At 42.7% G+C, this 27,815-nt stretch overlaps 1 protein-coding gene across 1 annotated transcript in view; it reads left to right on the top strand.

Annotated features, from left to right (window-relative positions):
* Positions 1-27,815, top strand: part of CRIM1 (cysteine rich transmembrane BMP regulator 1) — a 204,277-nt gene that overhangs the window by 81,267 nt on the left and 95,195 nt on the right. The window contains exons 3-4 of the mRNA XM_043918249.1: positions 12,141-12,383; positions 13,444-13,564. Of these exons, the coding sequence (XP_043774184.1) occupies positions 12,141-12,383; positions 13,444-13,564 (364 nt within the window). The remainder of the gene's footprint in view (positions 1-12,140; positions 12,384-13,443; positions 13,565-27,815) is intronic.

Raw genomic sequence — 27,815 nt, 5'->3', positions numbered from 1 at the left:
ATTTGTCAGAAATGCATGTTCTCAGGCCCGAACCCAGCAGAACTCAGTCAACAGCTCTGGAGGTGAGGCTCAGAGCCTGCATTTCTAAGCCCTCCACCATGTTTAGATGAGACTCTAAAGAATGTGGAAGAGCTGAGAGTGTTGGTTACAATGGCTGTATCCTGATGAGAGTTACTGGTCCAGAAAAACTGCAGCTAGAGAAAAAGGACCAGGTGGGGAATGCGGTGAGGAAACATCCTCTTCAGAGAGAGGAGGGAAAGTAAGCTGGGATTCATATGCTGCTCCTAAAGCGGCTCTAAATACTGTACCTCCTGAATGTGGCACCTGTTTCCACATCTGTCCTCAGCCACCTGTGCCGACGTGCCTTTGTATCACCCCGTGTACAGACTTTGCTCCTTACCATTGCAAGTACTTTTAAAGTGGCAAAAAGTGCTATAGCCCCTTGCTGACTGCAAATGAAGAGGGAAGGCTCTTCAGCCACTTACCTCTCAGCCTGGCAGGCTGAGTCCAGTGTTAGTCTGGAAGAGGGTTTTGAGCCAGGAGCCAAGCCCTTTCATGGCTATGAAGGAAAAAAAAGTGGAATTTCCATGTAAGGGCTACCAAGAATATAAGTGCCTATTTAATAAATTATTTTTTTGAGATGCCTTTTCCATTTTGGTAGTTGAAGTTTGAAAAATGTTTGGAGTACTATAATTATCATTTCTGGGAAAAAATACACATCAGTATTTTTGTTTTTGCTGCAGGTCAAGTTGTAGTTCAGGGTGGAAAGTAAACACATCCCTTTGCTCAGCTGCAGCTCACATATTTGTAGTCTCCAGGTCCCTTCGTGGTGGACGAGGGTTTACACCATGGGTACACAGAGGATACAAAGATGGCATAGAAACGGGGGGCCTTTCAGGGGCTCAGCCCGGTGCACGTCTGATCAGAAAGCTGGAGCTGGAGCCAAAGGAACGGTCAGAGAGAGGTGGAGAAGTCTTCACAGAAAGTCCTGGGAAGGGAGCGAGGCTGTTCTGAGAGGTGCTGACCGCCAAAGGTGGTCTGCAGTGAAGAGGTGGTCTCTCCCACTGGGAGAGCCTTCCTTCAGGGCACAGGGGTAAATGTCAGGAGGCCTTTGTGTGGGGGAGTCACTTGTTACCGTATATGCTGTCTTGTCAGTCGGGTCTCTGGAAGCAGGGCCCATCCACAATCCTGAATGCAGAAATAGCTGGGGAAGACTCTCCAGGGAACACTGCATGAATAAGTCAGCTGCCTGTCTTCTCTCCAGAGTGAGGAACTAGGCTTTATAAGTAACCTTTACAAAAAAAAAAGAGGAATGAATAAAGTAGTGGAAGCTGACAGAGGAGCAGCACTTGAGCACAACTTTTAGCGTAGTAAGATGACGATGTGTGTTGGGCGTGCTACAGTATGTATGTGTGGGGGTGATATATTGCATATTTATGTGCATAATGGTCATCTTTACCTTTGTCTTTCCTGAGCTTCCCTAGTGGCTCAGATGATAAGGAATCTGTCTGTAGTGCAGGAGACCTGAGTTCAATCCCTGGGTCAGGAAGATCCCGTGGAGAAGGGAAAGGCAACCCATTCCCGTATCCTTGCCTGGAGAATTCCATGGATAGAGAAACTGGTGAGCTACAGTCCATGGGGTCGCAGAGAGTTGGAAACAACTGAGTGACTAACTCTTACCTTTGTCATTGACAGCAAACATTTAATGATCTTATCTGTGTTCATTATGCCCAGGCATCATGTTGGGCGTTAGGTTTAAAACAAAGTGAGACAGAAAGTGGGCTAATCAGAGAGCCTACGAGTGTTGTGTGTGTGTTTATACACATACATATGCATACATATAAAATATATGAAATATTCTTTTATATTTATATAATATTTTATATTTGAAAGAATGTGTATATTCTTTTAGTCTCTAAGAAGTTTTGCAAGTTGTTTTTTTTTTTTTCCTTATTATTTTGTATTGGAATATAGCTGATTGACAATGTTGTGGTAGCTTCAGGGGACAGCAAAGGTACTTAGCCATACATACACCTGTATCCATTCTCCCCCAGACTCCCCTCTCATCCAGCTGCCACATAACATTGAGCAGAGTTCCCTGTGCTGTCTTACGGTTTCACAAGAGTCCTTGTGGAACAGGTATTTTTATGCCCTGTTCAGTACACGGGTGTATTGAGTATTCTGAGGCCTAATGCAAAGCTGAGACTTTTCCTGATAATTAACGATGGGGATGATAAGAACTACTATTAGTTGGGCACATAGATGTGCCAGGCATAGGCCTACTTGCAATATTTATCTCCTTGACATAACAACCCTGAGGAAATTATGACCCAGAGAGATCACACAGCTAGTTGTAGAAGAGTCAAGATTTGAACATAGTTCTTTCTGGCTCTCAAACATTAGTGGTAGACCCATAGCTTAACTGACTCCCATGTAAGGAAAATTAAAAAGTAACCACTGTTAAATGACAAATAAGTGATACAGACAAGTAGTTTATCTTCAGTAAAACAGAAATAAGAAAAGTAGGAAGAGGAAGGAAAATATAAATGGCCAAAATATTTTTTCAAAACTGTTTCTATATTTTTAGCCGCATGTGTTTTTTTCCCCCAGAATGTGCAAAGCCTCATGAGAACTACCAGTTGAGCAATAAGAGAGCTTGCTGTTCTTTATTTGCCTGCTGTCGTCAGCGGAGACAGAGCAGCAGCAGTGTTCTGTAGACTCCACCGTCCTTTATTCATCTGCCTTTTGTGGTTGATTTATCATTTTAACCACATAAATATAGTCACTTTGAGGAACCTCTGAAGATGTTAGGTTGGCACGTAATATTCTTTGGAGTCCTTCTGAAGATGTTTGAGATCCGTATACCACCTCTGGGACTCACGAAGGTAATGACAGTATTATTGATAGAGCCCTTGGTTTACGGTTCTTTTGATTTTTAAAATCACATAAGATCACATTTCCTACTATACTGCAAAAGCTCTACAGTGATAACAAATATTAGAGTTCTTAAAAAAAAAAAGACTGTCCCCTCCTTTAATCCAACATTTAGTTATTTGTTGGTCTTCCTTAAACAAGCAGAGGCCAAGAGCCCCTGGAACCTGATTGCATCGGAAGGGCTCACAGGGCTTCTGGTTGGAGTAGGTTCATTAGGCGCCCACAAAGGCCAGTGCCTCGTTTTACAGATGGGACGCCCCAGACAGATCCTTCATTTCACCTTTTAAACATCTGGCGTTTTAGTCTGTTTTCTCAAATCCATGTCACATTTACACAAAGTAACAACCAAGTTAGTAGCAGCATCCTTTTCCTCTGGAGGAAAATTTGAAGTATGGAAAGTGACCCACCCAAAAGTCTCAGAACCACTCAGCACAATAGAGGCTTTGTTTGTGTTTGATAATGGATGTTGCCTTCCATTTACGCCACCCTGGAGAGTTCTTCATTTCTAATGTTTATGCCTGTGTGACATTTTCAAGCTGTTATGAAGATTCCTCTTAAGATGTTGCTGAACTGACTGTACAAATTAAGTTCATTTAAGTCTTTCCTCATTAGTCATTTGTCTCATTCTCTAATAATTTTCAATCATTTTTTGTGGGCTTATGTATATGGCAAGAAGGGGACAAGAAGTATTCAGAAAAGGCTATATAGTTTATTAGGTAAAATTAATCTTTTTGAAACCAATCTTCAGTTCTTTTACATTTATCCAGGCTCTCCTTAGGCCTTATTTTATTGCCAGGATTTTGAAAAAATTAATTCATTGTTACATTTTGAAAACTTGTTTTATATATATATATATATATATATGTGAATATATGAATGTCATTATTTGAATGACAAATCCGTCTGGGAGTAAATTGAATATATGTTCCTGGTGTGAATTAACAGATGATGAAATAAAATGTCTCTGGACTCAACAGTTCTAATACACTTCCATAAACTATGATTTAAAACCCTGGCAGTGCACCAGCCCCGAGCACTTGTCTCATGCATCCACCCTGGGCTGGTGATCTGTTTCACCCTTGATAGTATACTTGTTTCAATGCTATTCTCTCAGAACATCCCACCAAAAACCACTACAATATTGTAAAGTAATTAGCCTCCAACTAATTTTAAAAAAAGAAAAAAGACAGAACTTAAAAAATAAAACCCTGGCAGATGCATATGCGGCCCATTTGGGGTCTCTCTCTCCCACTCCCTGCTTCCTTTCCCCAGCACCTACTGCCTGACACCGATCCTGGAAACCCCTCCAAGCTTTTTTCATTCCTCCCAGGAAGCTCTGACCTCTTTCAGGAAGATTCCAGAAAAATTGTTGATTCACATTTCCTAAGATTGAAAGCAGCTTTGAATCTCCTGGGAGAATAGGGGATGGGAGTGCTGTGTGTGTGCTAGTTAAAAAGAAGAAAATGTTAGTCACTCAGTCGTGTCCGACTCTTTGTGACCCCATTGTAGCCCGCCAGGCTCCTCTGTCCGTGGAACAGGGGATGGGAGTGGTGTGTGCGTGTGCTAGAGCAGTGAATAAATCCTTACTGTACATTGCAGTCACCAGGGAGACTTTTAAAAATGACTGATACTGGGGTCCCACTAATAGTGATTCTGACTTAATTGGTTTGGGATGTATCCTGAGCTTTTGAACCTTTAAAAAATTCCACAGGGGATTCTGATGTTGAGAATCAGGATTCTAGCACTGCGGTTCTCAAAGGATAGCACACATGAGAATCCCCTGGAGGGTTTGTTCAGACAGACTTTGTTCAGCAGAGGGTTTTTGTTCAGGCCGCATGATCAGAGTTTCTGATTCTGCTGGTCGGATGTGGGCCTTAGAATTGCCTCTCTATAGAGTAAAGTTCTCGGGAAAAGCTGATGTGCTGGTCCATGGACCACTGTTAGAGAACCACCCATCTAGAGCACTTTGTCGCATCTGGGCATCTTGCTCCAATGGAGATTCAGACACAGTAGGCCTGGCATGAGCGGGCTCTGCGCTTCTGTAGTTCTCACAAGCTCCCAGATGATACTGTTGCAGGTGCTGCAGGCCTAGCCAGGCTCTAATTGAAAGCATTGTTTACAATTCAGCTCAGTAATATCCTGCTTAGAAGAGATGTGTGGTCTGGAAGACTCATGGAGGTACCAGGGGCTCAGCATATAGCCTGGACCACGCAGTGGCAGGCAGACATCTGGAGGGTTTCGTGCTGCTTTGGCGTTTGGCCAGCTGCCATTTGCCAGGATGTTTGAATGTGCCCCCGGTAAAGCTCTGTTGTCAATAGAGAACTCCACTGTAAAGATTCTCATTTTGTTGGAAGAAGTAACACAGTGGTTCTCAACCCTAATCACAGGATAGACTCACCCAGGGAGCTATTGAAACAAATAGGAATTCCCAGGTTCCTCCCCCAGAAATTCTGATGTAATTGATTTGAGATGGGCTCTAAGACAGTGGCATACTTTAAAAAAAGCTTTGTAAGTGAGCCTAATGCACAGCCAGGGTTGAGAACCACTGAGTAAGAATCACATGTTGTGGTCTTACAGATCATTTAATTATTGTTCTTTATATTGGACTAATTTATATTCCACTCTGGTACAACTTTATTAGGTATTTGAAAACAATTTAACGTGGCAGGCTTAACAAACCACCAAGCAAAGCCTCTGCGTGGGTTCCATCGCTGTTAAATTCTAAAAGAAAGTGCTGGGAAAGTGCAGCTGGTGTTTCCGAATGAGCTGAAATATGAAATATTTCTGGGACTGTATCAACAAGCCTAATTTTTTCCCCTTGGGGTTATGATTGTGTGGAACAAGTCTTCACTGCAGAGCTTGCCAAAAAAGGTTATGATAAAATCATGGAATGTGAATGAAAAGAATTCACAGGGTAACTTTAAAGGAGTCGGTCTCTAAATTTAAAAACATAAGGATGACATGTCTCTTGCATTTGTAATAGAAGCCTTCAGAACAAAACAATGCTGGATGTAAGAAAGCCCCTCCTTTATGTCTGTTCGGCCAAGGAGCAAATGAGATGGGGAGAATGGCCAACCAGAAAGTGACGAGGACACAGCCGAAGACCCTGAACCTCTTTTATCTTTGCAAGTGACCTTCGCATTCTGCGTGTGAGCAAAACTGTAGCCATTGACTAAACATGCACGTCCCGGGGAAGTTGAAGTTCCTCTTGCTTTTCGCATCGTGCACCAGTGTGAAGATTGTGCTTGGGAGGCTCTGCCACTTACTGCGTGACCTCCGCCAAGTTTCTTCGTCTTTCTATGCCTGTCTCCTCGTCTGCCAAGGAGCGATGCCGAAGTCATCTCCCTCACATGGGAGGGTGAAGGGGTGTGAGCACGAGGGGGCACAGCGCCCCCTCCCCCGGAGAAGGGGTCCAACGGGTAGATGCTGCTTTCAGTGCTCTAGCCTGGTAGTGAGAATTAAATCCTTAATAAGAACTGTCACTCATCAAAATATTTTTCTGGTATTTTCTACTTTTGAATTGTACTAATTCAGATTTCTTCTTAACTATCATGAGATAAATATTTTCTACATGGAGAGTAAGCTTGTTCTTGCCTTGGAACCTTTATTCTTGCTGTTTCCTATATCTGGGACACCACCCCTCCTTCCCGACCCTACTTTTGCCCACCTTCCTCCACCTTTTATCCGGGTCTTCGTGCAGGTGCCATGTCCTCTAGAGAGACCTGACTTCACCTACCTGGCCAGTACTTTACACCCAGATGGCCAACTCTGCTTCCAAGAATTTGTTGCTATCTGGCATGATGCTGCGTAGTTCTTTGTTTATTATGTAACTCCTCTGGAATGGTAAATCCAGGAAGGCAAGCAAGGACTTTGTTTTATTGCCTGCTCTAAGCCCTCTGCCTAGAATCCCTGGTGCATGGAAGTCACTCAGTAAATATGTGTTGAATGAATGGATTAAAAAAGGATTCATGGATTGCATCTCAACTGGTACCAAGATGTGTCTCCCAGGACCACCTAGTGGCCCCTGTGGTACCCTCCATCAATGCCATAGCTACTCTGGGACTTTGGATTATAAAGGAATTGAGGTTATGATAAAGGAAGGAGATTACCAGTGAGGTGTGGGGAAAACAGTGATCCCAGACTCTTCCCTTCTTAACACCATGCTCTACCTACTACATTCGTTCTAATCCAAATTTGGGTCCCTTGAAATATCTCCATAGTTAGGAATGCCCAAGGATTGTCTCAGAATGACGGTGGGTTCCCTGTGTGCGTGTATGCTGTATATATGAGAAGCAGGATAGACTTCAGCAAAGCAGAGTGCCCGGAAGCACTGGCTTTGCAGTTGCCGGTCTCAATTTACTAGTCCATTTTACGTGGCCTTGGGCTTCCCTGGTGGGTCAGATGGTAAAGAATATGCCTACAATGCAGGAAACCCGGGTTCCATCCCTGGGTTGGGAAGATCCCTGGGGAAGGAAATGGCAACCCACTCCAGTATTCTTGTCTGAAGAATTCCATGGACAGAGGAGCCTGGTGGGCTACAATCCATGGGGTCGCAAAGAGTCGGACACGACTGAGCAACTTTCACTCACTCACGTGGCCTGTTTTCCATTAATAAGTGTACAGAGTATCTGCTGTTATTTTTAAGTGACCATTTTAAGACATTTTGAAAAAGGAAGAAGGTTTCAGGGTCAGATGTGTGAGACTCTACAGAAATTAAATAGAATGAGGATCTGGCAGTAAAATTTTTCTATTTAGTCTGTTTTCTTTTGGCTTTGGTTTTATTTAAATCTGTGCTTAAAGCAAAAAAATAAAAAAATAAAACCTTGAATGCGTTTGCTACTTGTAGATCATGATTGTACTTTTCCTCTTGACATATGGACCTGGAGAAAGTCTACACATAGCCAAGATGTAGGCACATGGGTTAAAGTGATGAGGATTGATAGAAACTTGCCATTATTATTGTAATGTCAGTTTAATACTGGGTGACTCTCAGCATTTTGAAGACTCACCTCTTAAAGGAAGATTATTAATATGGTGTTAATGTGATGAAACCAGCTTATTTCCCTTAATTATCTCTGTTGTAAGTGATACTGTCACTTTAGTCTTTCTATATTTGGGGCAGTTTTCTTTTCTTTTTTTTTTAAGATGCCAGTTGCGAAGTGTTGCCAGGGGAACCAGACTGAAAAGCTTGTTAATTAAGTTAAGTATTATATATTGATTTGTTAGACACCATAGGGAAAGAGTTAGGAGAGGCTTCTGTTCAAATGGATAAAACTCAAAATTCAGAGGTAATGTCATAGCAGCTTTCTAAATGATAGAAAAATACATAGTGGGTCTGTAGTTTTCGCCTTATTTTCTCCATGAAAGAGAGATGGAGGAGAGACAAATGAATAAATGAAATCTACTACAGGAATTATTTAGAAACAGGCTGAGAAAGAAGGTATTAGAAAATCAATTCCTGGTGCTATGGTAACCATAGTTTGGGTTTAAGTGACAGATGACTGGTTGCAGGAAGGGAAGAATGCTGGATGAGTAAGTGTTTTAGGTAATCTATTGAAAGGTGAATAGATGGTAGAAGAAAAGAATAAAGCTAAGAACGTTAATGATTACAAAATTTAAAAAATTAATCTTAGAGAAATCTAAATTCCTTGAAAGCATCATCACTTTACAGTTTGCCAAGTCAGTATAACATGCTTGAATCTTATGCCTGCTAGTCATGAAGTTATCAACACAGCCTTGAAGAATTAAAAACTGTTAGAAATACAAGGAGAATTGCTGGTTCATAGTGGGAGATTTTTATAGATACTTCTTGGAAATCAGGTAAAAAGTGTAAGATCTGGGTAAGCTGAGGGTCATTATTAAGCTTGATTTAATAGATTTGCAGGTTTGTATTCAATAAACATAATATATGTCCTTTATGAATACTCATGTGTTTTAAAGTTGGCCATTGGCCATGTAAACATACCCCCATGCCAAAAAAAACAAAAAAGGATAAACTCAAGAAATTAACAGAAGTAGAAGATTGTATAGCCTAAATTCTCTGACAATAGGGCAGTGAAACTATAAATTAAACTCAAAAAGAAAGCCAAAGAAAATCTACCCATGCTGAAATTTGGTAACACTGATCTTAAATGTCTTTAAAGAGAAGATCAAATTGAATTAGAAATGATGAGTTACGTTAAAGTAGTACATATCAGAAATTAGAACAAAAACAGCATCTGGCTAAAGTATTAAAATCATAATTATAATTATTCATAGTTCTGAGAAAATAAAAGAGAAAGTGAACTAAACATTGATCTTTAAATTTAGAGGAAAGCCAGTTAAACATTCTGAAAAACAAAGAAGGAATAGATTTGAAAACTTGAAAGAACCCTTGAACATATAAATAAAGAAAGCTTGGTCTGTAAAGCCTGAAGTGAATTAGAAAATCTAGGTGAATGAGATATTTCTTCACTAATATATGTTAGTACAGATAATTCTAAAAGAGGTGGAACACCTGAATAATCTAGTAACCAAAGAAGAAATCTGTTCTTTCCTTCTTTTTAAAAAAAAAAAAAAAAACTACGGAGTTCAGGTAGTTTCATAAGTGAGTTGTATGAAAACATCAAAGAATAGGTAAATCTTGGGTTACTTGAACTGCCATATAGCCGAGAAAGAGGTAGAATGATAAACATTTCATTAAGAAAGTTCTAAAACTGAGACTGGATGAGGCCAGTGTGCGTGCACACATACACACACACACACAGAGCTCCAGGCTAGTATTACAAACTTATTGATCTAAAATTCTCAAAATGTTAGGAAGTCAAATCCAGCTGGATCTTTAGAAAGAGGGTTTATCCTCAGACTGGTTTGAAATCTACTAATTGATCATATTAGTAAATTAAAAGGAAAGCCAATATGAATCTTGACAAAAGTTGAAAAAGCATTTAGTAAGATTTAATCCTTATTTTTAACATTCTTAAGTCATTTCAGACTGTGTTTCAGACAGTGTTTGTGGTGGCCTACCTTAATCCCACCTGTGTGACTAAGGCAGGTCTTCAGTAAATCTCTCAAGGCTTGAGCTACAAAATGTACACCAGTAGGTGACAATGTTGGAACTGTTAAAAGAAACTTAAAAGAGCAGAATAAATAGGAAGATCTAATGTGGTGGGTTGTATTGAAGCATATGTTTGAGAAATCTGATCATACATAACAGATATTTTGCGTGATTAGAATGTAGTAGAATGTGATACAGAATAAGTCGATGACAACACATTAACAGGAGTAGAAATTAAGTGCTAGTTGCAGTTAAAGTCATAGCCCTCTTATCAATTATGAGACCATGTGTTTGTATTTGCCAGATCATCCATCAATGTACTTTACATGCTTCGTCTCCCATATAGCTTTCTCCTCCTCAGCTCTTTGATCTGTTCTGCCCACACTGATGGGGATCCAGAACGGAATTCCTTTTAATTATGTTCTCTTCTCAAGGCAGTTGCTCAGGGTTGTGATGTGAAATGGGGTATATGCGTCCCCTGTACATCCTGTTGCTGCCACACTGGCCTCTTGCTCTTCTTGGGACTCGCAGAAATGCTGTAGCGGTGCCCTCTGCTGGGACGTGCTTCTCTGTGGCCCACCCCTCGCTTCTGTAAACCTGTTCAGACATCAGCTTCCCCGTGATGCCTATTCCGACCAAATTGTAACTGGACCCCCTCGCCCCCGCCACTTCTTCCTTGCCCTCTGATTCCCCCTTGCTCTGTTCTGCTCCCCGCCCCCACACCCAGCACTTACCACCTGCTCCCACTATAGAGTTTGCTTATTTATTGTACCGATTATTTTATACCACTCTTCTGCATTGTAAACTATGTGAGGGCAGGGATCTGTTTTCCTTGTGGAAACAAGGCTGCTGGGACAGCAGGCACTCGGGAAATATCTTTGCATGAATTTGCTAGAACTGTGAGTATGAAGGCTCACCTATGCTGTCTTTTGATTAGACAAGAAATAGTTAGACAAGGGAGATGGACAGTGAAATGAAGGATACAGCGATCAAGGTTGAAAATGACCTGAGGGACACTTAGATTTTGTAAATAGACCTACTTTTGTAATATAAAGAGCTAAGTGGACTAGAAGTGAGGAGGCCTGGATTCTTGCTTTGTTTTTACCACTAACCTTAGATAGATCACTTGAATGCTTGGGCTTTAGGTTCTTTATCTGCAAAACAGACTACAGTTTTTCACTTAGAAGGATAAACTGGGAGACCTCTTGCACCTTACCCAGCTTTGTGATTCTTTGTGGGTCACTCTAGGAAAGACAGTTTATGAACATACCCCAGTACCACATGGTGTGTTTTCCCCCAACAAGTCCCACACTCTTTTCCCCCAGAGGTCATGGGGCTGTGATGATGTGCTTTTGGTTTATTTCAGGGTTTTTCTCCAGAGCCTAACGTTGCTGTAGGTTTCTTGAAAGCTTAAACCAAGAAACTGAGCTGTGGACTGGGGTTTCATAAACTCGGTCTGTCTTTGCTTGATTTATTTATTTACTCTCTAAAATGGAAGTGCAGCAGTAGGTTGGTGGCACAATACTGGAGAAAGGAGAACGAGATACATCTGATGGACCTCTGCTAGGGACGGAAGCACTCTAGCTGTCATTTAGGGAAAGAACATGGGAATTGGGCTCAATATCCATCTTGCTGAAGCTTTCATATCATCTTAGTACTTCATCGCCTCAAATTTCAGAGCGGGGAGGTCAACTTCCTCCATGCTGACTGCCATGCACCTTGTCTCCAGACCCCAAAATAGCCATTAGGTATTTGTGGGTCTGTTTTTGGTGTTTAAATGTACACTGTTCACAAAGAACAGCCCTTAAAACTCCTTTCAAACTAAAGATCTTTTCGTTGGTCAGCGACTCAGTCCCATTTTCAGAGTCTCCGTGGCACATTCGTATCTTCCCTTGGTCTTTCTTCATCTGGTCCATGTGTTGGACATGGATTGTTCAGCACAAGGAAAGGGGATGGGACGATGGGAGAGGCAGTGTCCACCTCTCACTCTGGTGTCATGAGCAGATCTCCGGAGAGAGTCCCACGAGAGGCTCAGCTGCATTTGAGGTTCTTGCTGGGTATCTGTCTCCTCCTCTTGGCTAGTTAGATCATAAAGACTGCCTGCGCTTCTGGGGAAAGTGCTTCACGCTGCCCCCCTGGGCCTGTGCTAAACTCTTTCTCTCCCATTCAGAAGAGAAGCCAGATTGCTCCAAGGCCCGCTGTGAAGTCCAGTTCTCTCCACGTTGTCCTGAAGACTCCGTTCTGATCGAGGGCTACGCACCCCCCGGGGAGTGCTGCCCCCTCCCCAGCCGCTGTGTGTGTGACCCCGCGGGCTGCCTGCGGAAAGTCTGCCAGCCAGGATACCTGAACATCCTTGTGTCCAAAGCCTCAGGGAAGCCGGGAGAGTGCTGTGACCTCTATGAGTGCAAACCAGGTATGCACAGGTGTGGTCCCAGCAGCCTCGCTGCTTTGCATCAGAGGGTAGCAGCAGCCCACCACCACCTCCCCTGCCCTCCCCCACCCCGCACGCACACGCTCTGCTGATGGGCTCTGCAGCCCGGCTACTTTGAGCTACTGGCAGTCTGACTTCTGCCCTCCAATCAGAGGACCAGATAATCAACTGGTACATAAGCACCTTTGGAGAGGGATCCTGACTTTTTCTCTCTTCTTTTTTTTTCTCCTTCAAAGCTTGATAGGGGCAGTAGGGTTAAAATTTATGGTCCTATGGCCGCCTCCTTCATTTCCCCAGAGAAGGTCATCATCCTCATTTGCAGATATATCTGTCATTTTAAAGTACTACATTTAAAACAATCATCATACATAAAACAGAAAGTTATTTTTAGATAAATAGATGCATCAAAGTGCCAGCCATCTTACAGTGAGATGCTCAGCCCCTGTCTTTCTTCTTGCCCGCTCCCCACCATTCCTCGGCTGACTTTATAGCATGTACTAAGTCATCTTTGACTATTTACTCAACTTCTCTGCCACATTTGTTCTGTTGTCATGTCCCAGCTGTTCCTTGCTCTGTGGCATTTCTAACATCCTTGTTCTTGTGGCTGCATTGTGGTCTGTGAATAGGTTTGGACTGGAGTGATTGCCTCTTTGAAAGTTTCTAACCATCGGTCAGATTTTTTTTTTTTTAACTGTTAGTTAAATGCTCAAGCCCCGCCATCCCTTGCTCATCTCTTGAACTGTTTCATCTGAAATACCTCTGGCTGATCGTCACCATCTACAGAACCACCACTGGTCTAACTCTTGTCTCTCTCTGTGTCTGCATCTTAACTCTTCCGTGTCTTGTTCCCTTCTTTTCTTGAACAGAAAGTTTGGGTCATATTATAGTTCTCTCACATTGACTGAAATGAAAATGCCAGTGCCAAGACAGGGTTTTCAGGAAACAAGGAAACTGCAAAAATGCAAAGAGCCAGGGTTTTCATCTGGGGACTCTTAAGTGCAAGCAAATGTAGCAGTGACCCGTGCCTCTGTTTGCCCCCCAGTTTTCAGTGTGGACTGCAGCACCGTGGAGTGCCCCTCCTTTCAGCAAACCGTGTGCCCCCTGGACAGCTACGAGACCCAGGTCAGACTCACCGCGGACGGCTGCTGCACTCTTCCAACAAGGTTGGTCTGCTGTCTGTTCATCACGCCTTCTCCTCTGTCCAGTGTGGTTGCATCTAAAAATCAGTTTCAAGCATGCAGTTTGCTTTTCCCAAGTGCCAGGGAACCCTAAGATCCTCCTGTTTGTGTGGAGAAGTCACTGAACTGTTCCTGTGACTTGGTAGTTCCACCTATGGGTCAAAGGCAGGTGTCCTCAGGATAAGTCCCTGATCCTTAGAGGGTCCTCAGGCTGGGATGTCTGGGCACTTTCTAGGCGGGGTCCTGAAAAGGAAGCGTGTCCCTCAGTATCTAGTCAGGTAGGCAGCGAGGTGTGGATCCATAGTAGGCATGTCGTTTGATCCTCCACAGTGAATCTTAAGGTGTTTAACTGTTGTGTCCAATGGGACGAAGCACTGCATGCGTCAGAGAATTGCTCCTCAGGGATCCTTGACGTTTGTTATTACACATCTACCCAGACCCATAACTTGCCTAGGCCACAATGAGTTTAGATTTCTATAATGCTTTCTGGAGTAACAAACAAATCTCTCTTTGGCTTGATAGAGGAAAAACTGCTGTCATTTTAGTCTTAGTAGCATGACGTCTTTTTAACCCTGTGGGACTAGGCTTACTCGAACTCAGGGGTGCCCAGACCCCATCCTTGCCGGGATTCATAGGACCACCATAGAGCTGGCACTTTGTGCTTTGCTTCTGGAAAGACTGAGCTTGGAAACTTGGGGGTTTCCATGCTGTCTCCCCTGGAGTTGCCCTCCTCTCTTCCCTGCCAGGTCCTCCCCTCTAGCTTCCCCAGGTCACTCAGGCATGATTTTGACAAAGTCATCTCATTTCTTTCAACTGCTGGTCCACAGTTAATATCCAGGGTTAACATGGTGCCTTCCTTAACCCCACTTCAAGCCTCTTTCTCCCCTAGCCCCAGTGCCAGGCACTTAGCACCTAGATCTGTTGCATGAGTAATTGTGATGATACAAATGGTTTGCTAAGATAGGAATCTGTATGGTCTCTAGTTAAGGTAAGTATCAGTGATTTGTCCGTGATTGGAGTAGACATCCAGAATTGGTTCTTATTACTGGTTTCTTCTTTCTGCTCTTAAAATGCTTTAATTCTTTGGCATTTCCTAATCATTGTCCCGAGAGAAACCATAGGATTCTGTCAGACATATTTTACAGGACTTGCCCAGTCCTTTATAGTGTATCATAAAACACGTGCAAAGATTTTTGTGACACTAACCTACAGTGGCGCAGCCCTTTCTTATGACATTACAATGTGTTAATTTATGTGAAATGCTTGGAAAGGGTTGAAGTATCATGCAAACATATTTACTTATCAGTAAAGGAAGAAAATGGAGCATTGCTACCAGCGACAGATGTCCTTTCAAGGTCTTCATGAAAAGAGAGGTGGCACGTGATATTAGACCACTTAATCAAAACTGAGCCAGCTGTAGCTTCATAACACCTGTAGAGAGGAGAAGGGACAAGTCTCAGTGCACTGTTAGGAACATAATGTAGCACTGTCTGCATGTAGGAGGCCCAGTAGGCTATTTTTCCAGTCACGCTAGGGAGTCAAAATGGATAGAAGCCACAGGAAGACATATTTAATCTCAATTTAAGGAAAAAATAATTTTTCACAACTAATGATGTACAGTCATGAACTGGGCTGTTTCTGGAGATAAACTGAGCTCCCTGTAGCTGGAGAGCCTTCTCTCCCTCTGGGTGGCCACCTTCCAGAGATGCTTAGAAAGAACATCACTTTGGAAAGGAGGTTCAAACAGAGGCCTTCCGTTTTATCCCCATGCTTCTGTGAGTCCTGTAAACATAAACCTTGGTACGGTTATTATATGTTGACATAATCTTTACATTGGCATTCAGAACCAAAGAGTGGTCAGTTAAAGGTGGCTTTAATGTAGAAGTTGGAAATTGGGAGAAGGAAGCCATTCAGAAATCCCACGGTAAATTATTTGCAGGGAGGGAGTTCTCACAGCTCTTCGGTTTCCTGTATTTTAAATAGTCAGTGACCCTTGCTCCCGCGCTGCCCCCTGTCCATGTGCATCCTGTGTTCCCACCTGAAACGGCCCCTCTACCTCCCCCGCAGCCCGCCCCCCCTTCCCCCGTCATGCTCTCAGGCTTTGGGCCCTTGCATTTGCCTTCCCCTTCTACAGGCTTCTCCTTTTTCAGGACTACATTTCCTTCTCTTTGAAGTGTTTTTCAGTCTTCAGCCCCTAAAGATGACAGGTATCTCTTCTCTACTCTTAATGTATTAATAATAATTCCCATGTATCTCTTTATCATAGCAGTTTTCATAATACTTTGAGCTCAGTGATTTTTGGGGGGCAGTCTCTTAAACTCTGTGTGCTTCTCAAGGGATGGGAGTATTTTATAGCTTTCCATATGGTATAAAATATGAACCTACATTTGTGAATGAATGAATGAACAGGCCCACTATTGGCCATGATGACTTATATATTGCAGAAGAGAAACATTTTCTTTCTGCCATTAGGTAGTAATACTCCTCCTTGTCTCACTATAAAACCCTTGCAGTTTTCCCCCACTCCCTTCTTTATGGCCATTACTGCAGGAATCCTCTGCTCCAAGCACAGGGCTCACCTCTCAGTTAAATTCCACTTTATCCACAAGGCCTTTGTTCTGCAGCCAACACCCAGCTCGCTCCCTAGGTACTCCCAACATATCCTGTCCATGTTGCCGATTAATCATATACTTCCTTGCATTGTTATATTACTGTTAACATGGATAAAGCCTTGTCTCACCAGCTAAAGGGCATTTCTACAGGTCAGGAATTGTGTCCTTTCTTTTCCTCTGCATATGCATTAATTTCAAATGAATCAGTAAATGCAGAATGGACTCAGACCATGACTTGACTTGAGCATATTGAGGTTCCTGCTTATTAAGGAGGATGGCGTTCAGGTCATTCTTTGTCAGAAGAATAAAAACCCAAACAATCACATGAAAATGGAAATAGAAAGCCTAATATGTTGTAATAGCAATAGTATTTTAAGGGGAAAAAGGCTACATAATAATTTTATCCTTGTGTGTGATCCACATCAAAAGTTTTCTCTGTGAGACCATGATTAGATATAAAGAAGATCATTTTAGAATATGCAAAACCCTGTCATGATGACTTGACCTTTACCAGCATATTTATAAAGAGCATTGCTAAGAAGTTAAAGCCATTTGAGATCAGAACTGTGTATATGAAGAATTCTGGGGGAGAAGCCTTTTACAGTCAGGATGGAGTATAAAGTATTGGAAGCTTTAGCAGAAGAGGTCTACCTTAGGTAGAAGTCACAGACCCCTTTTCTGTAGGATTTATCGTACTTGCATAGACTAGAAAAGGAGTCTGTGGACATGTTTCCCCTTATCTTGAAGAATGAATCCCTCCCACCTTCATTCCCATCCGAATGGAATTGCCATTCTCAGTGAGACTGTCGCCCATTCAGGCCACTGACTGCCCTATTTCAGTACTTGCTCACTTTGTGAACCTTCTTTTGAGTTGCCTATTTTCAGTTCATTTTTTTCATTCAGTTGTTCATTCACTCGTGGAACATGAGCTGAGCTGGGCTCTTCCCAGGTGACAAGACACTCCCTTCCAGGTGTCCTTATCATGCATGGATATCTCTTTCCACTTCCATGCCTGCCAAGTACTGGTTCTCCCACCCATCCCTGCCCTTTCCAAGGACAGGTGAGCCCTGCTCTCCTTGCTCCATCTCTGCACTTTCTTAATCCCCATTCTCCACTGTCGCCTCTTTCTCTGTCTTTTCTCTTGAACTTCATTCTATTTAGGGCTTTCTTGGTGGCTCAGGCAGTAAAGGATGCCTGCCATGCAGGAGACCTGGGTTTGATCCCTTGGTTGGGAACATCTTCTGAAGGGAACAGCTACCCACTCAGTATTCTGGCCTGGAGAATTCCATGGACTATATAGTCCATGGGGTCGCAAAGAGTCAGACGCAGCTAAGCAACTTTCACTTTCATCCTGTTTAGACATCGTTCTTCTGTGTGATATAATTATCATGGTTAATTCTTCCTTCCCTCAGCTTGGTTTAGGCCTCAAGCACCTTGCTGGTACTTTTCATCCTTTTCTGTTCTGTTGGAGCTTGACTACATTGTGAGGTAAATGGCAGCTCATCATACCTTTCAGGAGATAGTGGGAAGGAATGAGTCTTAGTGGCTCTGGTCCTGAACCCTGCATGATTATAAAAAGGAAAAATGGGACTATCTGTGGAGCAACCAACATTTCATGGTTCATAAGGCCGTTTGTAGATGTGCGCAGATATACTTGCCAGTGCCTCCATGAGAAAGAAAACTTAAAAAGAGAAAGCCATGTCAGATGCCTTGATCAAATGATGTCTTTGCAAGGAAGAAAAAACAGGAAGTCTTTAAGTAACATCTAGGTGCAATAATAATGATAGCTTAACTTAAAATGTGCCTTGCCGTTTACAAAGCTTTCTTTGTTTTGTTTTTTTTTTTTAACTTTTGTTGTCCTCATTTTGTCTTTCTGACTCCATGAGGAATTTACAGATATGAAAACAGAGGTCGAGAGACTAAGTGACTTGTGCAAGATCACAAGCGTTGTTTGGTACAGGGGACAAAGCAGGTCCAAGTCTTTAGCCCGAGTTCTTTGATTTAAAGGCCTGTACTCTCCACTGCATTTAAAACAAACAATGCTTTGTTGTCTTAAAGCTCAGGAAACACATCAATGAATATGAGTTTGTATCTCAACCATCATATTTGTTTATAACAGTATAGTACATATTAACACAATATACATATGTTTCAGTTACTCACTGCTGTGTAACAAGACACCCTCAAAAGTAATTGCTTAAAACAGTGAAGATTTATTATTTCTCACGCCTCGGTGTGTTACGGGGGGGCGGTTCCTCTCCAGCTCGCTGGTGGCTCGTCTGGGACTGGATGCTCCAAGGTCATGTCACTCACATGTGTGGGCTGGAAGGGCGAGTCGCCCACTGTGTGGTCCTTCATCCTGGCACCTTCATATGATGGCAGGAACAACGGGGAGGAAGTAGCAAAGGTTTAAAAAGAGACCAGCACGGAAGTCACACAGCACGACCTCCACTACATTCTGCTAGTATAAGCAATTCACAGGGCGAGCCTTGGTCCAAAGGATGGGGCAGTGGATTCCGCCTCTAACTGCAAGAAACTGCAAAGAATTTGAGGCCAATTTTAAGTCACCATAACATACATGTCCCCAAAATAGGGACTCCTTTAGTTTTCCTTTTCTGACGGTGGAGAGCTGGTGGACTGCTACAGCTCTGTGATTTTCTTTTCCAAAGACCAGTGTCCTTCTGGCCCAGGGCTCATGGCCTCCTTTCTCCCAGCCACTCCCTTCCTGTTTCTTCCTTCCCTGGCCAGTCAGCAATTTACCTGGGAGTAGATACAAGATTTAGAAGCCTCTGAGCACTGCCTAAACTTTAAGCATCATTTAGCTGATCATTATTTTTAACTCCTCTCCTTGCGGAATGTTGTAACTACCTAGTTAAACTTAGTTTTGCCCCATCACACAATAGGAAATACCATTTTTGGACACGACAAGATCTGCCTGATAAGACCAGGTCAATTTTTAAAACATCTTACATCTAACAGAAAAATCTGAAAGAATTTTTTGACCAACCCAATACATAGTAATTCCCTTCTAGACTGGTTGATTATAGAATGATTGTCTGAGAGAATTGGACCCACCAGGTGTGGTTGGAGTGTGGAGCCAGCCTGGCCTGTGCCTCTGTGCATCCCACGTCTTCCTGTCAGCCAGCTTAGACTGTCTTAAGGGGAAGGCTCCTAGATCATGATTTTTTTTTCTCTGTGCTCCGTATTCTTTGCTGTCCCCAGTGTACATGCCTCATTTTACAGTTTTTCCTTTGCCCCTGTAATTTTTCACCAGGATTTTTAGGTACAGATTCACAAGAGAGAAGTTAACTAGTTAAAAATCTAAAAAATAATACCTCTCCTGTCTTTCCTTTTTCTGTACTGTGTGTTAAGTGAGTTTTTTTTTTAATATCATTGTGCCTTTTCTGCTGTGTTATGTGACTCTTCTTATGTTTTTATTTATTTATTTTTTTTTTCTTTTCTTATGTTTTTATTAAGAAGATGAATGAATGTAATATGTTATTTACAGTCAGCCATTCTAAATTTATTTTAATGAGAATTGTCCCAAACTGTTTGTTCTGAAACGTTCTGTTATCAATTTCTGTCTTTAAGTATGCATTCTAATAGTTATTGAGAAAAATCCAGTCCAGTTATTTTGAGGTGGAAATAAATGAAGTCATTGTTTATAATGTTCAAAAACTTAAAATAGAGTTTCTCCTGGGTTGTGTGCAGTGTATCATGCCAGGTTCCCAAGCTTCCTCCTGGCTCCAGCCTCTCTCTGACTAAAGGGTCTGATCCTCTTCCAGAGCCTATATCCGGAACATTTATATCACTTGCTTTCTGAGACTCTATACTGAAAATCCTCTTTTATTTTTAAATCAAGATTTGGAAGCATTGGACTAAGCATTACTTAGTCCAAAGTAATTAAAGATTTTAGATTATCTGTTAGTTACAATGTTGACTAATATGTGACTGGTTTTCACTATAAAGCTTAACAGAATGTCTTGAGCACATTAGATTCTGAGTACAGTTCCAGAGAAAATGCAGCTGAGCCTGAATCCCAGTGTTCCCCCACCCACCCAGGAGACAGGCTGTGTGGCTGTTTGCTTTCAGGCAGGGTCCTGCTTGCTGAGTGGCAGAGCTCAGCTTTGTGAGCATGAGTCACAGGGCAGCGCTGACCCCAGTGGCCCTGCGTTCGCTCCCCTCCAGCCCCACCACTCAGGAGACCTGGTGTCCCGTGGCCCACACTTTGCTTTACATTGTGGTCTGTGAGTAGACAGCTAAAGAACACTCCTCCACACATGACCTGGTGCCGTGCAGAGAGAGCCCGTGTCTAGACCTGAGTTCTAGAATCCATGTCCACTTATGCATGAGTCTGGATAAGCCTCCCACCTCATCTGGGTCTGTTTTCTTACCCGAGAGAGGAGGAGACGAGGAGGGATTTGATGATCTCAAAAGTAACTTCTACCTTTAAATTCTTGGACTTCTCCCAAACTCTTTAGAATGGGGGCGGGGGTGGTGGGGAGAAACCCAACCTGCTGGTGATCAGAGACTTCTGGGAAAGAAGACAAGGAAAATTTTTGGAAAATCCCAAGACTCAGAAGACAATGAGAGAGTGAAAGAGATGGTTTTCATCATGACAGGAAGAGGGTAAAGTCCAAAGGAAGTCATGAAAGAATTACAGTTACTTTTTTTTTTTCATAAAAAAATTAGGTAAGGCAAAATGAACTAAATTAAAATGCTGTAGACTAATCATGTAAACCAGGATAATCAGAACTGGTTGAATTGTGAATGCTGAATCCAACAAAAGAGATTGCCTGTTGGTTAACGGCTAGCTGAATATCACTAGTTGCTTTTTCTTTTTTTACATCTATAAATAGATAGCCACTTATATAGCAGGAACAGAGACTGTCTGGCCAAAGGCTGAATCCGTAAGATAAGGATTTACTCTATTAAACTGCTTTCTAATAGAATGTGGATATCTCTGCCTGTCAGCCTGCCTTGATGGGTGCGTTGTGAGGAGGGTGATGTGTGTAGCATCGTTATAGCCCTGCACACTCACCGGTGTGAGCTCCATCAACCTGTACATGGCTGCCGACTGGCTCCCAAAGCCATATTTGTACCTGTCTGTCCCCAGCTATTGCTGCCCCACTTTCTTTAAGGTAAAGTCTGTCTTTGTCTCTCTTCCCTGTCACACCTCTTTATCCGGGTTCTCCATATTTTTATGGCATTTTTCTTTATTTCACACTAAGTTGTGTATACACACACACACAGAGCATTATATTTGTGGAAGAGTTTTAGATTCTCTAACTTTATGATTAGACCACTTTTTTCTATGTCTCTTCAAGTAAAAAATGGTCTATTGAGTTACAGTCCCTTGTCTTTGTTTGAGCCTCAATTTTATTTCTGTCTCATAAGACACTGACCTTAGAAGATAGTTCCTCACTCATACCCTGTCGTACCATAAAGCTCCGAACACTATAATTCCAGGAAGGGAAATAAGATAAAAAGAAGGATGCCCAACCCTGTTGTATAAGAAAGATACATCAGCTATGCAGCCCATGGCCAGAATAAAGGTTATGAATTTTACTACAGCATCTAAATAGTCATATGCGGCTGCTTCAGGGTGAAAATCCAGGATGCTTAGTTCCCTTTGCTCCATCCTGATCTCTTTGGACTCTCAAGAAAATTTGCCTTGTTGGTACTGTATTGTATTGTGATAATAGAGGCTTGGAGATAGCTGCACATTGGTTTTTGTGACTGGTTGTAGATATTTAGAAAAGAAGCTTTCTGGGGTTTCAGAATTTACAGCCTGAAATTGACTCATCCTGGATGAAGCCAGCAGAGTGGAATCTTTGGCAGGCTGTCCTTTCCCTTCAGAAGCACTTGAGTTACATCAAAATTAATCTAGCCACAAAGCTGCAGTGAGCGAAAACAAGGTGTAGTTTGGGAAGTGCTCGGTTAAATAGCGAAGACTCACTGGGAATCTCGTGGAAGACAGAGAACACTGGGCTTGGTTTGGGGTGTGGTGATGAAGAATATAAGGCTTAGGCTTGAAGGAACTCAGCACCTCACAAATACCACCTCCACCAGTCTCAGAAGAGTTTCAGACCTTTGGAAGGTAATAAGAAAGGAACACAAACAGAGGTAATCTGCCTTCCAGAAAAGAGTCAAATCATAGACTGGATTTCTACCAAATAATGAAAACTGCATTTAAGAAAAAACAATAAAGCAACCAGCAAGCTTTAAATCCAGACTAGGCAAGCCTTAAATCCAAACCACGAAATCAAGGACCTCAAAAAGCATACACACAGACAGAATCACTGATGATCTTTTTTCATATCCCTCCATATTTGCCTGTAGTTGCAAAGCTTGGAATCTACAGGTGCCAGCTTATAGAGAAGTCACATCTCACTCCTCTGCATCATTTAACATCTATCCACTTTTGCGTAACTGGAGAAGGAAATGGCAACCCACTCCAGTATTCTTGCCTGGGAAACCCCATAGACAGAGGAGCCTGGCAGGCTACAGTTCATAGGGTCGCAAAGAGTCGGACACAGCTGAGCACTTTTGCATAATGGTCTTAAAGGGTCAGTGTCAGAAATACCTTAACTTTCTCTTGGTTCCTACACATGCACTTGGGTGGTTCAGTTTTCTAGAGCTCCCCAGTCAAGTCTTGACTGTAGAACCTCAGCCTGTCTTCAACTGGATGGTGCCTTTCAGAGGGTGCTGGGGACCAGTGGGTAGGCGGGATAATTAATTACACAAGGGTCAGAAACATGGAGGACAGGTCTCATCACGGGCACATCAGCCCAACCAGACAGGGAAGTCAAAGCCAGAAACTTCCTGCAGGTGGCTCAGAAAAACCAGAGCCCCTCTGAGTCCTCTGAGACAGTGTTAAGTTTTAGATCACCCAATAACAGTTTCTGTAGATCCCTGCGCTCCTAACAGTGTGCTGGGTAATTAAGGTGCTTGTATGATGCTTACTGAAACTAACCAGTGAGAATTACCCCTGAATATTCATTTTCAAAAGGACTTGATCAAATTAAAGCCCTGTAATTAATTATCATGTCCATCTGTTCCCAAGACCTTGTCTTGAAGAAGATGGCACTTAATAACAGTTTGGTTTTTTTTTAGATTGATCTATTAGTAGACAAATTTCTCTAATTCAGTTCATATTTTGGTTGTTCCCTTTCATTTGAATAATTTATCTAGCTGCTTTGGGGATAAATAAAATTAACTTACACAGTATGTAAAATATGCATTAGCATAGAGCAGATTCAAAACATTCCTGACTCTTGACACGCTATCATGCAGCATTCTCTCTGTTTTTAAATACATGCAGAAAAATTTGGAAATATATTTGAAGCCCTTCTTTCTCAACTAAGAAAAGAACTTCTATTCTGTTGCCCTCTGTCACAGTAATTTTTGGCCCAAAGGAGCAAGTCAACTCATGACTAAAAAAGCCAGAGTCTATATTAAACTCTGATGTTTGTAAAACAAAATAATTGTAGGAATTCCATGTTATTATTGGACTTGTCCCCAGAATGAAGAAAATATGCTTTCCTAGAAGTAAAACCCTTGCCCATTGGAGATGAACTATTTCCCTAATAGAGAGTTTAATTTGTCAATAATTCACTTCAGATGTGTAACCCCGCACTTCCTATACTAGTGTCTTACGCTGTTTGTGTTGCATATGACCAGTGTCTGTTCTTATTTGGTCCTTGTTTTACTCCTGAGACAAAAAGCTTCAGGCTGTCACTCGGGGGCTTTCAGTTTGACATGAGGGAGACTGGCCATCACCAGATGATAAATACGTGGCCCTCTGTCACTGAAAGAACGTCCCTCAGCTGAATTCCATAAGACTTTCATTAAAAATGGAAAACAGAATCCACAGCCTGGATGATATGGCATCTCAGAGGGCTTCACCCACCCACCCTCATTTGATATCGTCATCATCATCATCATGACTCAGCCTGTTGGAAGAATAGCTCCAGACAGTGCTACAGAAATGTTTTGTGAAGTTGCTTGTGAAACCAACAGGCATATCGAACCCGTTAAAACCCTCCCTCTTCTAGAAATGCCAAAAGCAACACCCAGTGCCTTGGGCTGTGTTTTACTCTTCATTGCCACCTTACACGGGCTGTAGGTGATAAGACTCATCATTGTGGAGACACAGTTTGCAGAGGGTTGAGAGTTATATGAGCTTAGCAGACATTTAACTGTTTGACTGCAACCCTGAAGGTAGAGACGACTGGTTTCTTTCGGACTTTTGCTCCGTCTGTTGTGAATGTATTATCACACAGACAAGTACATTTTAAATGGTCCTTTCCAGTGCCTTTGTTTGTATGCTATGGCTCTTGTGATAAGAGGATGGAGTACTTTGATCTCCATCAACTAGAGCATGGATTCTTGAAGACTTTTATGACACTTTCTAAGACGTTAGATTGTGTACTTTTTTGAGGACAAGGATGCACCTGGTAAGTCTCAATCTCATCATTGTCTATCACAGGTAAATACTCAGCATACTCTTTTAGTTAAATTTATAGGTAGTTAAGCTATAGTAAGTCCTAGCATCAGAATCCGATAATGTTTTTAGTCTGTGTGGAGAACAAATATTTGAGTGTTTATCATGTGCTGGATGTTTTGCTAACCTTGTAGGAATAAGAAGTAGAGACTGATGTCAAGGAGCTTACAGTCTAAAGGGAAGACAGATGTAGATAATTGGAGCAATTTAAAGTGCTACATGCTTTAGAAGTAGAATTGTACAAAAAAACAGTAAGCTTATAAAGAGATACTGATTTCGATTTGGAATTTGACTGTTGGATTTGACTTTTGAGCTCAGTCTTTAAGAATGAGTCAGAGTTCACCAGATGGAGAAAGAGGAAAGGGCATTCTAGGCTATTGTGGTCATCGATTTTTATATTTTTAATGTGTCTTACAACTTAAAAAACACCAATACAGTGTATTAACACATATATATGGAATTTAGAAAGACGGTGACAACAATCCTATATGCAGGGCAGCAAAAGAGATACAGATGTAAAGAACAGACTTTGGACTCTGTGGGAGGAGGCGAGGGTGGGATGATGTGAGAGAATAGCACCGAAACACGTATACTACTGTATGGAAGATAAATGACCAGTGCAAGTTCAGTGCGTGAAGCAGGACTCTCAAAGCCGGTGCTCTGGGACAGGGAGGGTCAGGATGGGGAGACACATGTGCACCCATGGCTGATTCATGTCGATGTATGGCAAAAACCACATCAATATTGTAATTATTCTCAAAGTAATTATTTTTTAAAAATTAGCACTAATCCCACCCATGCAGGTAGTGCTGCTGCTGCTGCTAGTGCAGGAGATGCAAAGAGATGCAGGCTCGATCCCTGGGTCAGGAAGATCCTCTGAAGTAAGAAATGGCAACCTACCCTAATATTCTTGTCTGGAGAATTCCACAGACAGAGGAGCCTGGCGGGCTACAGTCCATGGGGTCGCAAAGAGTCAGACACCAGTGAGCTACTGAGCACACAGCACATGTGATGATTCAAGAAAAATGGAATTCATGCCCATGTTGTTTTTTCTTTTTTCCTTTGGTAATCATCCCTTTTACAAAACTACATCACTAGATGTAAATATTATTTAGTTTCTTACTGCTTTCAATTAATGGTACTTCTTAGTATGGTACACCAGGCCCCTTATTACCCAGCTCTGGCCTATCTCACTAGTTCATGCCTCCCACAAGTTTCCCCCACAATATCCCCCAGTTCCCCAGCCCAGCATATAATATCCTCCTGGTGACTTGAACCATGTGCTCCAGCCTAAACGCTATTCTTTCTTGCCTCTAAATGTGAGTAGTTTCTTCCCCCTTCCAGGAATGTCTTTCCCTCCACCCTCTCTTCCCCATGTGGGATGAACACTTCCCACCTGTGTCCACTCTCACTACCCTGGTCATACACACACAGACACACAGCATTGGCTCTCTGTGCCTGCAGTTGGAAGAATGATCCTAAGGGTTGAACGGAGGTCTTCAGATGCATGAGGGACTCCAGTGTTGAAGATGTAGAACAGCTACTGCCAGAAATGTGATTTTTTTTTTTTTCCCTCCACCACCTATCGACAGCTTGGGTATTAAAGGAAGTCACTGGTTTGAATTCCAGTTTGCAGCTGGCTGCCTTGGAGCTGAATTTGACCCCAAGATATGTTTTCTGGACATTGCCTTTTTTTTTGTCCATCTTTAAATTAGTCATCAACATTTAAAACCTGGGATTCTTCATGGAAAAATCTGGTGTCTCTTGAGCAGTTGGAAAGTATAGCAACACTGACTATACATTTCTGCATGGAGTGAATAGTGAAGTCCCTTCAGAGGGCACAGACCCTCTAGAGTTGTCCACAGCACCCTTCCAACCTTTGAAAAAAGACAGTCACATTTGCCATTTCAGGGTGTATCTGACTTGGGGTTGATGTCAAGGGACAAGATTAAAGGGGCCGGGAATTTAGAGGTATCATGAAGCTGGTGGCTCAGGTAAAATGCCGTGGGTTTGGGGGCTGTTTTTTGTGAAGGAGATACCATCAAATGAGGCCCAGGCTTAGAAGAAAAGTGAACCATTTGGGAATAGAAGTCTCAATAAGGTTGAGGAGTCAGTGTGGTGGGAGCCTGGGCCTGAGACAGCTGGAAGGAAAAATGAACCATTATTCTGAAAATTCCAAAATCAACCCCCAATATTGTGGACTATAGGAAGTCTGATTTGACGTTTGAGAGAAGTGTGGCTGGTGAAAGCAGATGGCTGAAGTAGAGGGGCAGCAAGGGTCACTGGAGTCCAAAAGATCAGGTGAGGGGGTCAGGATGGTGAAAAGGCTTCCTCCATATAGACCTGGAAGCTTCCAAATGATAGTGATATGAAGTAGTTCACAGGAGTTCAGTGATTCTATGTTCCACACACTGTGTTGGTTACATCAGTGTATTGAATCCACGTCGCAGTCCCATGAGATAGGGAATCTTGAATCTTCCTTGTCCTACATGCAGAACAAGTGAGCTTGAGAGAGCTGATGGGGTGCCCAAGGTCACACAGCTCCCACGTGGCCAGAAGTCACACCTAAGATTCCCGCATGTCAGAGCACTCTCTCAGAACCTCCACCCCCCTGTAGGAAATGGGCAGGAGATAAAGCCCCAGGGGGCTAGGGGGGCTTGCATGGAGGCTTGAGGGAGGCAAGCCGCAGTGAGGGCTGGCCTGTAGTCACTGTGAAGAACAAGCCCAGGGGAAAGGTGAGTGTGGGGACGTTCATGGTCTCACCTTAAGGAAGTAATGTTTTCAAGTGAGCCAGGTAAGGGCTAGAACAGATTTGATGGTGCACTTTGTGATGATAATCAGATTCTGGGAGAGGAAAGGGTGGGGGAGGCCGAGCAGTGGGCACGAAAGGGTGAGTCCCTGGGAAGCAGGGTGGTCTCTGAGGATGTACATTCCCTTGAGGATGGAAGACCAGAGGACCTTGCACTTTACACTGATGACAAGGATGAGAGGTCTGGGAATCAGCAGCCCCAAGGGATCCAGGGGACGCGTGCTCAAAGTCAGCTCTTTCAGTGCCAGCTCAGGTCGCAAGCAGCTCCGAGGACCTACAGAAGCGTTAGCAGCCCCAGCAGTGGAGGGT

This window comes from Cervus elaphus, chromosome 11 (assembly GCF_910594005.1).
Source record: "Cervus elaphus chromosome 11, mCerEla1.1, whole genome shotgun sequence".
NCBI lineage: Eukaryota > Metazoa > Chordata > Mammalia > Artiodactyla > Cervidae > Cervus > Cervus elaphus.
Note: the sequence above shows the minus strand (reverse complement) of the source record. Positions and strands in the feature narration are given on the sequence as shown.